The following is a 13,012-nucleotide window of genomic DNA, read 5'->3' on the forward strand; positions in this document are numbered from 1 at the left end:
ATTGCATTAGGTATTATAAGGAATTTAGAGATGATTTAAAGTATACAGGAGGATGTGCATAGGTTATATGCAGATATTATGTCATTGTATATGAGGGACTTGAGCATCGGTGGATTTTGGTATCCACAGGGGTCCTGGAACCCATCTCCCATGGATACTGAGGGGGCGACTGTAACTGCATTCACGTGGCACAGACAGGTCCCTGCTTCGTCCCTCACCCTCTGTGTGGCCCTGAGCAGGTCACTCCCCTTGCCCCGGGCCTCAGTCTTCTCATCTGCAAATGGATCAGATCTGGGGACACCAAACTTAATTCCCAGCTTCCTGCAAGGGGCCCTGGGAAGGGGCATGGCAGAGGGCAAAAGTGGGGGGTACTCTGGCCCCTGGGCTCTGAGGAGAGGCCTGGGGGACTCTGGGGTCGAATTCTGGCTCTGACACTTCCTGGCCAGTGACCTGGGGCCACTTTTCCTCCCGTGGAAGTTAAAGTAACTGCTCCCCCCTCCCAGAGTTCGAGGCAAGTGAACAACATAACACAGGGCAGCACCCAGCTCAGGGCAAGACCCATAGTCACAACTCAATTATCCACTATTTTTCAGTCATTCTCGGCTTGGTCCACTCCAGGCCTAAGGGGTGTGGGCCAGGGAACTCTCCACTGGGCCTGAGAGGCAGAGGCTGAGGCAGCTCTGGCACAGGACAACTGTGGCTTCCTGGGAGTCCCTGGTGCAGCCCCACCCAAAGACATGTCTCCACCCTGAGCTCTGAGGAGAACCAGGAAGTTTCCCGGAATCCTGGTGAGGGGCAGCTGGTGGGGGTGGGGTGGCCAGGGGCAGAAACAGGCTCTCCAAGGCCAGGACAGAGCAGGGCAGCATGTGCCTCATCGGAGAAATGAGAAATGGGCCTTCTGATGTGCCCAGAACCGTCCTGGGCTACACCAGTTCTTGTGCTGTGTATTAGTTATCTATTGCCGTGTAACAAATGACCCCCAGCCCAGCAGCTTAAAACAGCAATAAACATTGACTATCTCACCCGGTTTCTGTGGGTCAGGAGTTCAGGGGTAGCTGAGAGGGGTGGTTCTGGTTTGGGGTCTCTCATGAGCCTGCAGTCAGGATGTCAGCCAGGCTTACAGCCATCGAAGGCTTGAAGGGGGCTCCAGGCTCTGCTTGCAAGATGGCAAGTGTGACTGGCGTGTTAACCCCAGTCAACAGCAGGGGCCCTCAAGTCCTCATCACGGGCCTTGCCACAGAGTGTCCTACAAAGTATCCCAGAGGAGCAAGCTGGAGCTACAGTGTCCTGTGTGGCCCAGCCCCAGAAGTCATACCCCACCCTTTTCATAATGTCTTGTTGCTTCCAGGCAGCCCTATTCCACGTAGAATACACAAGGGTAAGAACATCAGGAAGCCGGGCCACCTGGGAGGCTGTCTCCACATGAGGTAATAATTCAGTGCAATGACTTCAATGCTTAAAACTGTCTGAGTTTGGAGGATAAATAAATAGTCACCCTTAGTGAAAATTCCAAGGGCCCCAAACATAGCAGGGGAAAATTGGAGGCAATAATAATAATAGTAACAACTTTTATGTGTGACTTGCTATGTGCCCTGCTATGTGCCAAATCCTTCCAGTGTGCCCTACGAAGGAGGACCATTATTATCCCATAATAAGAGGTTAAATGACTCACAAAGGTCACAGAGGGCTGGTAAAGCTGAGATTTGAAGCTAGGCAGCTCTGGGTCATAAAAAGACTTGGACATTTTCATTGTTTGAAAGCTTGACGCATAAGCCAGAGATGTAGCCCCCAAAGAGACACCAGGGCCTCGGGTCACGTTAACAGAGGCATGGGGCCACCCTCCTCAGCCCCAACCATCTGACCTCATACCAGCCCTGTGAGGGTGGCAGGGCTGGGCTACCATGCCAGGTGACAGTTGGGGAAACTGATTTGCCAGGGGTTACACAGTGAGGCAAAGGCAAAGCTAGGGTCTGTGAGCCAGATCCGTGACCGTACCCTGCCATCCCAAGCCAGAGGGAGGGAAGTGGGGAAGCTTAGTCTTAGAGCAGATGCCAGACCTCAGGTCTCCGGATGAGATGGGATTCTTCACTCCGGAGCCCCTCAAGCCAGGGGAAAAACATCCCAAGCCCTGACCTTGGAGCCTTGAGCCCTTACGCCTCTATAGTGCTTTCTTTAGGCAGCAGCACCCTCGTGTGGCTACAGCTGGCAACTACACGAAGGCACAGGTTTCCTCCCCCGCAAAATGCCTAACTATCCAGTGCCTCACACTTCTCTGGAAAGCCAACTAGAGAGACCAGCTATCCCTGGAACTGACGGAAGGTGGCAAGAGTAAGATGGCATGGATAGAGCACTGAACTTGGAGTCAGGAAACTTCAGATAAAATCCTTACTTGGGGGCTTCCCTGGTGGCGCAGTGGTTGAGAGTCTGCCTGCTAGTGCAGGGGACGCGGGTTCGAGCCCTGGTCTGGGAGGATCCCACGTGCCGCGGAGCGGCTGGGCCCGTGAGCCTCGGCTGCTGAGCCTGTGCGTCTGGAGCCTGTGCTCCGCAGCGAGAGAGGCCGCGATGAAGAGTGGCCCCCGCTCGCCGCAACTAGAGAAAAAGCCCTCGCGCAGAAACGAAGACCCAACACAGCCGGAAATAAATAAATAAATAAATAAATAAATAAATAAATAAATTTATTAAAAAAAAAAAAAAATCCTTACTTGGTTATTAACTCATTGCGTGTCTTGGGTCCCAAACACCTCATCTGAATAATGGGCGGATAACATCTACCTTACCTTACTCCCTAAGGCTTTCAAGAGGATCAAAGTCATCACAAATATGAATGTGCTCTGTAAACTGTAAAGCCCTGTGACTAGGCAAAGGATTATTATACAGAGTGTGAGGAATCCATGTTGGAGGGTCTCTGGAAGAGATCTAGAATGCGGGTATCTACGTGGCGGCAGCCCAGGACCTCACATCCTTGGGTAGACTCGTTAGCAGTTGGCAAAATGAGGAGGTTCAGCCTGCTCCCTGAAACCCAATCCTGCAGAGGGAGGGGTCCACCGCAGCCCCAATCCCTCCCATGAGGCACCAAGGGAAAAAGCCTCAGGCCGAGCATTGGTCTGACCCAAAGACTTGCATCAGAACCCAGAACCCGTCTCCATATCTACACGATGAGGACCACCACATTTCTTGCAGGACTGTTGTGAGGAATGAGAGAACATGTAAAATCCATCTCTTGGGTGCCTGGCACAGAGATGGTTCGTGACAAACGACTTTACGTAAACTTCAGTACATAATGGACGAGCATTGTTTTGTTCCCCAAAACCTGTGCACAGCCATTGGATGAGTGATTTTAAAGGTAAAAAAACAATAAATACCATTCATTTATTATGCCAATGTGCCAGGCATTCTGCTAAGCCTTGTAATTTCATCCTCACAACCAACCTTGGACATAAAGTACTATTTTTCCCAGATTTCACAGAGAAGAAAACTGGGCCTCAGAGAGATGACCCAGGTAATAAAAGGCAACTGGGATTAAACCCTGTATTTGTCTGACTGCAAAGCCTCCCCAGGCCTCAAAAACACAGGATGGAAAGTAAGGTGCGGGAGGTATCACATATCTAAACTAGCACCTTGCTTTGTTACCACTAAAAACACAAACACAAAACATTACACTAAATGCTAAGAATAAAGGGAGAGAGAAAAAAAAAAAAAACCCAAATTACAAAGTCCAAGTATAAATAGTCCAGGTGGAAAAGAAGCAAACCTGCACGAGTGCCTCACACAAGTGCCAGGCACTTGACACGTTTATTAACAATTCCATCTTACTTCAGCTCCGTGACGAATTACTCCAATCTTACAGAAGAGGAAACTGAGGCTCAGACACGCAAAATTACCATCTCAAGGACACAAAGACAGTAGGCCCATGGAAGGGAAAGAAATCCAAGCCTCCTGCTTTGCCTAATTTGTACATGGCCTCTGCAAGGGTCCAGTAAAACCATAACCAGCTAATGGCTATAACCTTCCCTGACGTGATGTGAGAACCACTTCACATACACGATATCGCCTTCCATCAATTTCCAGCAAGGGATTCGGTTAAACATTGGGTGAAGTAACACCAGCCCACACAATGAGTAGTGGGAGCCATATTTGAACCTTGGTCTGATTCCAGAGCCACCTCCAGCATGCTGTCTCTGGCAGGCCCATGACAGCTACGGCCTGGGAAGAAGGTTGGGGAATGACCCGATTACAGTCACTAAGGCAAAATCAGGTCCTGGACTTGAAACCTCCATTAGCTCAGCTACCTTTCTGTCCCTTTCTTCCCGGGACCCACGGGGCCTGCTAGTGACCGTCCCTCACCCTTGGGAGGGGACCATGCAAAGTCCCTTCTGCACGCACCCTGACGCTCCACTTTCAGCACCAACATTCATCTAAGTTTCAGTGGTGGTTTTTTGCCAAAGCTGCTTCTGAAGCAAAAGGTGGTAGAGAAGGGAAGGTGGGCATCTTAAGGCACAGGTGACAGGTACCTCAGTGAGCTAGAGCCTCCTGAACTCAAAGCTGCAAGAGGTCCCTTATGTGATGCTAAGATGAGCAACCTAGGATAATGGGCCAGCCTGGGCCGGCCCTGGTGTGTGGGCCCGGAAGGGCAGGGTGTGGACAGGAGCAGCCCAGACAGAGGAGAGGAAAGGGGGCCTCAGGGCAGGGAGGCCTGGACAGATGCCTTACCTACCGCCCTGCTTCAGGAAATTAGGAGCCAACACTTGGCCGGGAGACATTTGTAATCTGTTGAATTCTAATCTAGACCCTGGGCCCACAAATGGTGCGGAGGCCAGAGGTGAATGAAGAGCACCGCAGAGAACCAGGCAGATCGTGGGGCTCAGGCTTTTTGAGAATGCGCCCCGCGATGTGTGTACAGACTCTGGGCCCAGGAAGGCGAATATTCTGATTTTTTCAATAGCGGTTGGACATCCTGATTAATGTGGTTATGCCTTTATTTTGAAACAAAACACAGAACAAAACAAGCAGAAACAAAGAGGGACAAACAAGGAAAGGGCTGTCTGTCCTGGGGCACTATATTGGAAAAAAATAATAATAAAGCACAAACTCAGATTCCAAAGTTCTGTATTTTTCAAAATAAAGATCACACATTGTTTAGAGACAATCTACACAAGAGTTACAAAAAATAGTTGCCCAGGCATAAGCATACACAGGTTTGTTAATTATACACATATGGTTACAAGTGTGCTTGCAAAAAAGTTCATTGGAAATATACACAAGGCTCTGGAAATGTACACCGTGTAGTGTTACAATTCTATATTCAAACAAGGAAAATTGACAGTATGTTACATTCACTTACAAGTAGACAAAATGCAAAATACAGTTCATCTTCTGTACAAAAAGGGGCAATTCACACTTTACAAGGTGAGAGGGGCTCTGATTGTAAGGAAAGTTAGGGCGGGGCTGAACTTTGCACGTCCTTTTGACTGTCACAAAATAAGCAAAACATTACTTTTTTAGGATTAAAAAAAAACAAAACCACTAGTATGAACTGAATCATCTTGAATAACATTTAGAAAGGATCTTGCTACTATCTGACTAGGTGACAAATAAAACCAAGCTATTTTTTTCTTTTTAAAAGTTAACTAGGCTGTATAAAGAACATTTATTCCTTCAAAAGAAAAAAAAAATTTACTTCTGGTTGAAATTACAATTTACAATATACAACACTATATGCTACGACCATAAAAGGTGTGAATATACACTGAATGCACAGGGCTGGCTAATTTTCTTTTCTTACCAAAAAACGTGTTTATGTTGATTCAAACTTCTCCACATTTACATTACAGGTATACAAATGTACAATTGTACAATCAAAAGTATGTTCGACTACTAGGGTACATTATAGATACAGATTAGACATCAAAACAAGAAAATACTACAAATTTGTATATATGCAAAGTCTACACCAAGTATACACTATATATTTATAGAAGCAAGACCAAAAGCAGAGTTGGATTTTTTTTTCTCATGCTAAATAATCAGATTTTGCCTTTCAATGTTAACAGAAAAAAATCCAGTAGGCAGTAAACAATTATACCCGCCTGGCCTTGAAAGACATTCTGGGTGCTCACATCTCCTCCTCACAAAACAGACTACACTATTTTCTTCGGCATAGTAGTCTCCAAAAAAGGCAATTTTTAGAGGTTTCATAAACTTAATGTCATAAACTGAAGCTTTAGCAACTCTGAAATGATTTTCATTTTATATATATATATATATATATATTTTTTTTTATAAACATTGTTAAATGCCAGTTTGGGGTCATTTAACTAAAATTCAAACTTCTCAGGTTTTTTTGTTTGTTTTTCTTTTTTACTAAAATGAGGAGTTGGGGAAGAGCTATTTGCAAAACTTGCCAGCGAGGCAAATGAGTTAAAAAACCTTTTTTCTTTTTTTTTTTTTTTTAACTTTTTTGTTAAACCAACCACCCTGAAAGTTTCCACATGTGGAATATAGATACAACGTTGAACAAAATATGTGGCCTCCCATGTACATTGGTTACCTATGTACAAGTATCCTATACACCAGTAAAACAACAGGGCAATTAGTCAATTAAAAAAAATAATTAGTACATGTTATGCGTAATAAAATTAAACAAATTTACAAAGGCTTTTCCACTTGTGGATTTGATTCCTTTTTTGGGAGGAGAGGGTAATCCTGGAGCAACCATTTACCCATTTCAGATTCTACACTAGAACATTTCTGGTTGCTGGTTGGATTCACCAGTGGGCCAGTGAGGTCAGTGGGAACAAGGGGAGGGGGGAGACACTGCCTCAGATAATACCATTAGGGGGGCCACAGATGGGCCCTAAGTCAACGCCATTCTTCATGTAGTATTTCTCCAGCTTGGCCAGAATGTGCTTGCCGTAAGTGTACTTGCGAAGAGTCGCGATGTGGGGCCGGATCTGGGGAGAAAGCAGAGTCCGCGTCACTCTGGCCTGAGGCAGGTTCGGGCGGGCTCCTGGGTAACCTGCTCCCAGGCACCACAGGGCGCCCGCCAGCACACACGCCTCACAAGCAACACCTTTCACTGGCTCAACCCGAGCCCCTGAATTCTCAGGCTGCACTGACCGAACAGATGAGGGGAGCAGCTCCTAGCCTGAACGCTGAGGCAGGACGTGAGAGCTCTGGAGGTCAGACAGCCACAGACCACTTCCAGAACAGTATGTGGAGAAAGTGCATCCCAAGACTGACAATCACACCGTCCACCACCGCCTGCACTGCGTCGCCCTCAAGGAGGCTTTTGGCCCCTCTGGTCCCTCGCAAGGCACCTCAGCTCTCCTGAGCAGCGGGGGTTTCTTTCTGGGCACCATGAATCTTGTGCTCACCACCTGACCCTGCTCTCCAGTTCATAGAGAATTACAAAAAGCTACTAATGATGACAATAAAAATGACTAACATAAGCCAAGCACAGTTCATTTTGAAGCTTCACAAGAGAGGTGTGATTATCCCCATTTCACTGACGAAAAAATGGAGGCACAGTAGGTAAGTCACTCAACTAAAGTCAAATGGCTAATAAGGGACAGCAGAGGTATGGGAACCCCACTGTCTGGCTCCACCAGAAATTCTTTTTTTTCCTCCAGAAATTATTCTTCTCCCCACTGTCTCTCATGGCTCTGCTCCAGTCTCACCCTTCACCCTCTCCAAGCACGCTCGGATCAGCCCTACGAGCACCTCTTCTGTTCTCTGGGCAGACCCCCGTCTGCAAGTCCTGTGCATCCCAGACAACTCGGGAGGCGCTTCCTCTCTGGAACGCCCCCCTTTCCTCTCCTGTCAGTTCATGGAGCCTTCTACATACCTCAGCTACAGCACGTAACACGCTGTGTTTACAATCATTTGCATAACCACCAACCGTCCACACAGACGGTGAAGACCCACCACATTAACCTGCTTCCCCATCGCAGCTCGCGCTTGTACTCAAAACGCAGGACAGGGTACCAGGGAAGACGGGTGCTCTCAAGCCTGAGCGCTCTAGGCAGACTGTTTTGTCTGTTTCGTTGTGCCCTCAAGGCAAAGAAGGATCAAGTGGCTCTAGAAACCATTTCTGCACCCCACACAGGACACAGACCTGTACCAGCTATTATATTCTCACCTAGAAGCCTGTCTGGAAAACTATTCACAGTCCTTGGCTTGAATTCTGAGCTGTGTGACCCAGACCATTTGCCTAACCTTCCTAAATGCATCTATAGAAAGGATGCCACACTTTCATTTGGGTTGCAGTCTGGACTCTATACACAGCTGATGTTTTGGTCACTAGAACTGGAGGCTCCAAACCCCCCTTGCTCTTGGTAGCTCTTCTTTCAGAAACTAAGTGAAATTCAATTCATTCACCTGTCTCTCCCCAGGACTGGCTCACTGGCTCACTGGTGAGACCGCTTAACCTTTACACCTGTCCTCTTCCAGACAAAAAACTAACAACACATGTGCATGTATGACATTGTTGAACTCCATTTTTCACTTGATTTAAAGGAAATGCTGAACTATTCTAACAGTCCCCCGTCCAGTCCTCACTGCCTCATCTCCCGCTGCCTCCCCTCCTCCAAGTTACTCATCAGCCAGGACCATTATTTGAAACATAAAGGTGATTCTGGCACCACAGTCCCGTCCCACTGGAGTTGCTGTACTTCTTCAAATACACTGTCTTGTCTCCTGCTTCCAAACCTTCAAGCTCTAGGTTCCCTCTGCCTGGAAAAGGTTCAGGGCTTTATTCCGATGTCACTCTCTTGGGGAGCCTTCTCTGCACCCCACATTAGAAGAGGCACCCTCCACATTCTCCCACAGCTCTCCCCAGCACTTCCCCAGCATCGGTGTAACCATCTACGACACTGTTGTGTCTACCAACACAGTGCCCTGGTAAAGGAGTGCTTGCTGTAGAGCATGCGTGCTTGTTAACTACTTGTTGAATGAACGAATGAGCTCCCAACCTGCCGTGTGTCTCCAACATTCCCTCTGCCTTCACCAGCGTCTTGACATGCCTATCTGAGTCTCACGGCTTAAGGACTTTAGACTCCCCAGCCTTCAATTGCCATTGCTGACACCAGCGCAGTGTTCTGTTGTGTTCCGTTTTGAACTGGAAGTGGTGGGTGCCTTGTCTGGCTCAGAACTCGAGTCCATAACGAAGATTCTCATTACTGAACTTTGTTCTCAGAGAGGGCAAGTGGCTCATCATTGCCAGACCACGGCCGTCCCCTCCATCGAGAAGGGCTGAGTGAGTTCAGAGCCCAAAGGCTGAGGGTTCAGATCAGCAGCACCTGAAGGCTCACGGCACTGCCTAGCGCAGACACAGTGTGGCACACCTGCCTGTGGGCTGGTCAGGCTTCCCGGGCCCCGTGGTCTGTGTGGGGCCCGCTGGACCTGCTCCATGACTGCTCTGAGGCCATCGGCCTCTTCACGTGCTTTCTGTGCCAGTTCCCACTCACAGCACCCAACAGTTCAGATTTCTGTCCCTTTTTTCCTAACTCCTCTGTAGCCCAGACTTCTCCTCCTGCAAAGCCTCCCCTCAAAGCCTCGGGCACGTGCTCTCACGTCTCACCACTGCTTCCCGTCACCCTTCCCCACACGTGCTCTGTGGGCAGGGCTCAGTCTTGGCCATCTCTGTGCTGACGTCTGGCACACAGTAGGCACCAGGTCAACGTGCCAGGCCAGGCGCTGCCCTGGGCAGGTGCTCATTCAGTAAACAGTGGTGGAATGAATGATGAAAGGGAAGAGGGAGGAAAGGAAATAAGGCAAGCAGGTTGATTTGCTGAACTGAGAAGCTGGTCTCATAGGAGCCAAGGGGTAGAAACATGGGCTTAAGATCGGGGAGGGGACTCCCTCACAAAGACTGAGTTTAACACTCACACCAGTGAGTTACTGATAGAGGGCCGGCAAACACAGGGATAATGGCCATTCCAGATAAAAGGAAAAAGAAGCATAGCATGAGACACAATCCAGTGACAAACTCTGCACAAAGAAGCAAGATGTCCACCCTCATTTGCATTTCGGAAATGAGAAGAACCAAGGGCCCTGCACTTTCTCTCTGGTTGAGATCTGCACAAACTGGCCTACCTTATGCATGACGATCTTCCTCTGGGCTGGCTCTGCCACATCAATCATCTTCTGGACCACATAGTTGGCGTACTGGTCCTTCATCATGGTGTATAAGGCACTGTGGGGACCATCATTCATGGTGCACACCTCGTCGATGAGCACAGCGCGCTCCGTACGGGAGGCATGAGTGACACACTTCTCCACAACATTGCTGTAATGAGATAAATCCAGGGACAACTCTTAGAGGGACCCTGTTAGGCTGTGCTTGTCTGGCCTCTGCCCTGACCTCAGGATCAGCAGCAAAAGAGCTCTTAATATTTTTAGAAGATTAATTCTTGATCTGTTTGGCTCTATGAGACTCTACCTTTGCCATCTGTGACTTCCAATGTGAACCATGGCCGAGACCAGGTCTTGGAGGATACCAGACCCAACTCTCTAACAGGTGAGGGTAACAAGCCCAGGTAAGTGAAGGTTCACAAGACTGGTTAACCGCTGAATTGGTTAATGAGCATAATTTCAACAGGTATCAGAATCTATCAGTTCTTTGCTCACCTCTGTGACCTTAATGAGGCCAGGAACAAGTCTCACTTACATCTAGATCCCTAGTGCCAAGCACAGAGCCTGGCACTACAGACTTATTGGGTGAAGGAAGATACAAGTAGGAACCACAGCCCTCATTCAACTACTTCACGCTGCCTCTGAAGAACAAGAAGAACCCCCAGGAATGTCCGCATTTCTAAACACTTCACAGATATATCATCTTGGGAAAGGAAAAAAAGAAATGTGGTTACATTAAATCAGAGTTCTTCTACAATCCAGAGGGACTGTAGCAGCTGATGAAATTACGCCCGGCCATGCTCAAGGGGCACTCACCATCCAGGAGTGATTGACTACTCGTGAATGTTTGGTTTTGTTAAGTCAGCACTACTCTGCATCTGTGGCTCTGTGGGTATGAGGAAGTTGTGTGATGTCAAAGAACAAGAACAATACTTATTCTTTGTATTTGTATTATTGGAGCCAATACTTCGCAGAGAGAGCATTTGGTAGGTGGGCCTCGCAAAGAGTTCATGACTGGGGGAAGAGCTGCTCTGGATCATAGGACACTCAGGTAGAAAAGGAACGTTCAAACCTAGCTAATGCAGAAAGCTCTGTTCTGACAATCCTGAAAGACGGCCATTTAGCCTCTGCTTGGGAATTTCCAGTGATTTGGAAGTGATTCTAGGGCATCCTACCATACGAGTGAACGGCCTTGTTAAACATTCTTTACATACTGAAATAAAATATGCTTCCCTGAAATTTCACCCATTTGTCTTAATTTTGCCTTCAAGGGCTGAAAAAAGGATGTGTATACCCACTCCAGAAGCACCAAAAAAGCAGAGATAGTGTCTTACTCCTTCTTTCAAAGGCCAGCCCCCTCAATAATTGAACAGTCATCACAAATAACCATCACCAGGACAAGTCCCTATTCCAGAGGTTTTTAAACCATAAGAGGGTGTTGCTTCCATGGAGCTCTGAAAGGACCCTCTCCATGTTACCTGATTTAGCGTACTGAGTATTTATTATTCACATGCTTTTATTTAGAAAACAAAATTCTCAAGCTAAAAATGTCCAAGAACTACCATCCTACCAGCTATTTTTTCGATCTTCCTTCTTAAGATACACAGAGTAAATCAAATCTGATAATCAATCAGGTTTAATTAAGACAACAGCCTCTCCCTTCTGATACAGCAGCAATATGGGAAAACTTTTACCCCCACCTTCCTTCCAACAGTACTATGCAATTCTAGCACGAGCTGAAGGTGTGGCATGTGGAAGTGAATATCCTAATAGCCACCGCCTTCTCCCTTAGCAGAAAAGGGAGTTAAGACATTACTGAGCTGGTTCAGTAGCACAAAGCCAGTCACGATCTCCAAATGTTCAGGCAAAGAACTCACCACGTTTTAGAACTGCCTGGCTGAGTTGTACCTTCATCCACCCGAGGCCTGCTTCCCCTACAAAGTGGTCAGGATTAGAATAGGATTTTCTACTAAACTAGGTTGCAGACAGGACACACATTCTTCTGGGTGGAGGACTGAATCCTCAGCAGTGACCTGTCTTCCAAGAAAGTAAGCAGGTAGATCAGCTACCACCACTTGGTAGGATCACCGATCAGGATCCCACTTGGCCAAAGGCTTCCTTCCACCTTAACACACAATCCATCCTGTTCCAGTCTTTAAAGTCTATTCTAGCGTTTCTGAAACTGTGGTTCCCAACCCACTTATGGCTGAGGAAATCAACTTAGTGATTTGAGACTGGTTTTTTCTTTTAATGAAACAGAATAGTAAGTGTCAGAATTAATTATGAGCAATATATCTTCAGTTACGTGTGTATGCACATGCCTGTGCACTCAAAGTCAGTGAAAAATTTACTTTGTATTCCGTATTACCATCCAAAATGTCATAAGGTCACTAATCTGTTTAATTGATTTGTTTCTATTATTTGATTTTCAAATTTACTGGCTCCTTCTTCTGTTATCTCTAATTTACTGTTGAAGCCATACAGTGAATTTTATTTCAGATGTTATATTTTTCTACTCTATAATTTCCATGTTATTCTTTCTATACTAAAGCTTCTAATTCGCTACTAATATTTATCTTTCCATTTCATTACATGCATATTTTCCTTTACATCCTTGAGCATAATTAAAATACTTTATAATACTTTAAATACTTTAAAATAGAGTATTTTAAATACTAATTACTTCAAAATATAATAACTTTATAAAATGCTTTATAATCCTGCTCTGCTAACTCCAACATCTGGGTGGTATAAAACTATTCATTGGGGTTTTTTCTATTTTTTTCTTTTTTCTTGAGTATAGGCCACATATTCCTGTTATCTAGACGTGGCAAATGATGCACTGTATGAACAGTTCTGTCATATTCCTCCTAAGAGTGTT

The 13,012-nt window shown here is 46.5% G+C and overlaps 1 protein-coding gene and 1 non-coding gene across 13 annotated transcripts in view; both read right to left on the reverse strand.

Annotated features, from left to right (window-relative positions):
- Positions 1–5,264: 5,264 nt before the first annotated feature.
- The window catches only part of PUM1 (pumilio RNA binding family member 1), a 128,204-nt gene continuing 120,456 nt past the window's right edge, over positions 5,265–13,012 (reverse strand). For all 12 annotated transcript variants that reach the window (XM_068539347.1, XM_068539341.1, XM_068539351.1 and 9 more), the window contains 2 exons: positions 10,093–10,285; positions 5,265–6,950 (listed from right to left, as the gene is read on the reverse strand). In XM_068539347.1, coding sequence (XP_068395448.1) covers positions 6,819–6,950; positions 10,093–10,285 — 325 coding nt within the window. In that variant the 3' untranslated portion in view covers positions 5,265–6,818. The remainder of the gene's footprint in view (positions 6,951–10,092; positions 10,286–13,012) is intronic.
- On the reverse strand, positions 9,137–9,221 carry LOC137763178 (small nucleolar RNA SNORD103/SNORD85). The gene has a single exon (XR_011073738.1). It is a non-coding gene; the product is annotated as a small nucleolar RNA SNORD103/SNORD85 (small nucleolar RNA).

Source organism: Eschrichtius robustus, chromosome 3 (assembly GCF_028021215.1).
Source record: "Eschrichtius robustus isolate mEscRob2 chromosome 3, mEscRob2.pri, whole genome shotgun sequence".
Taxonomy (NCBI): domain Eukaryota; kingdom Metazoa; phylum Chordata; class Mammalia; order Artiodactyla; family Eschrichtiidae; genus Eschrichtius; species Eschrichtius robustus.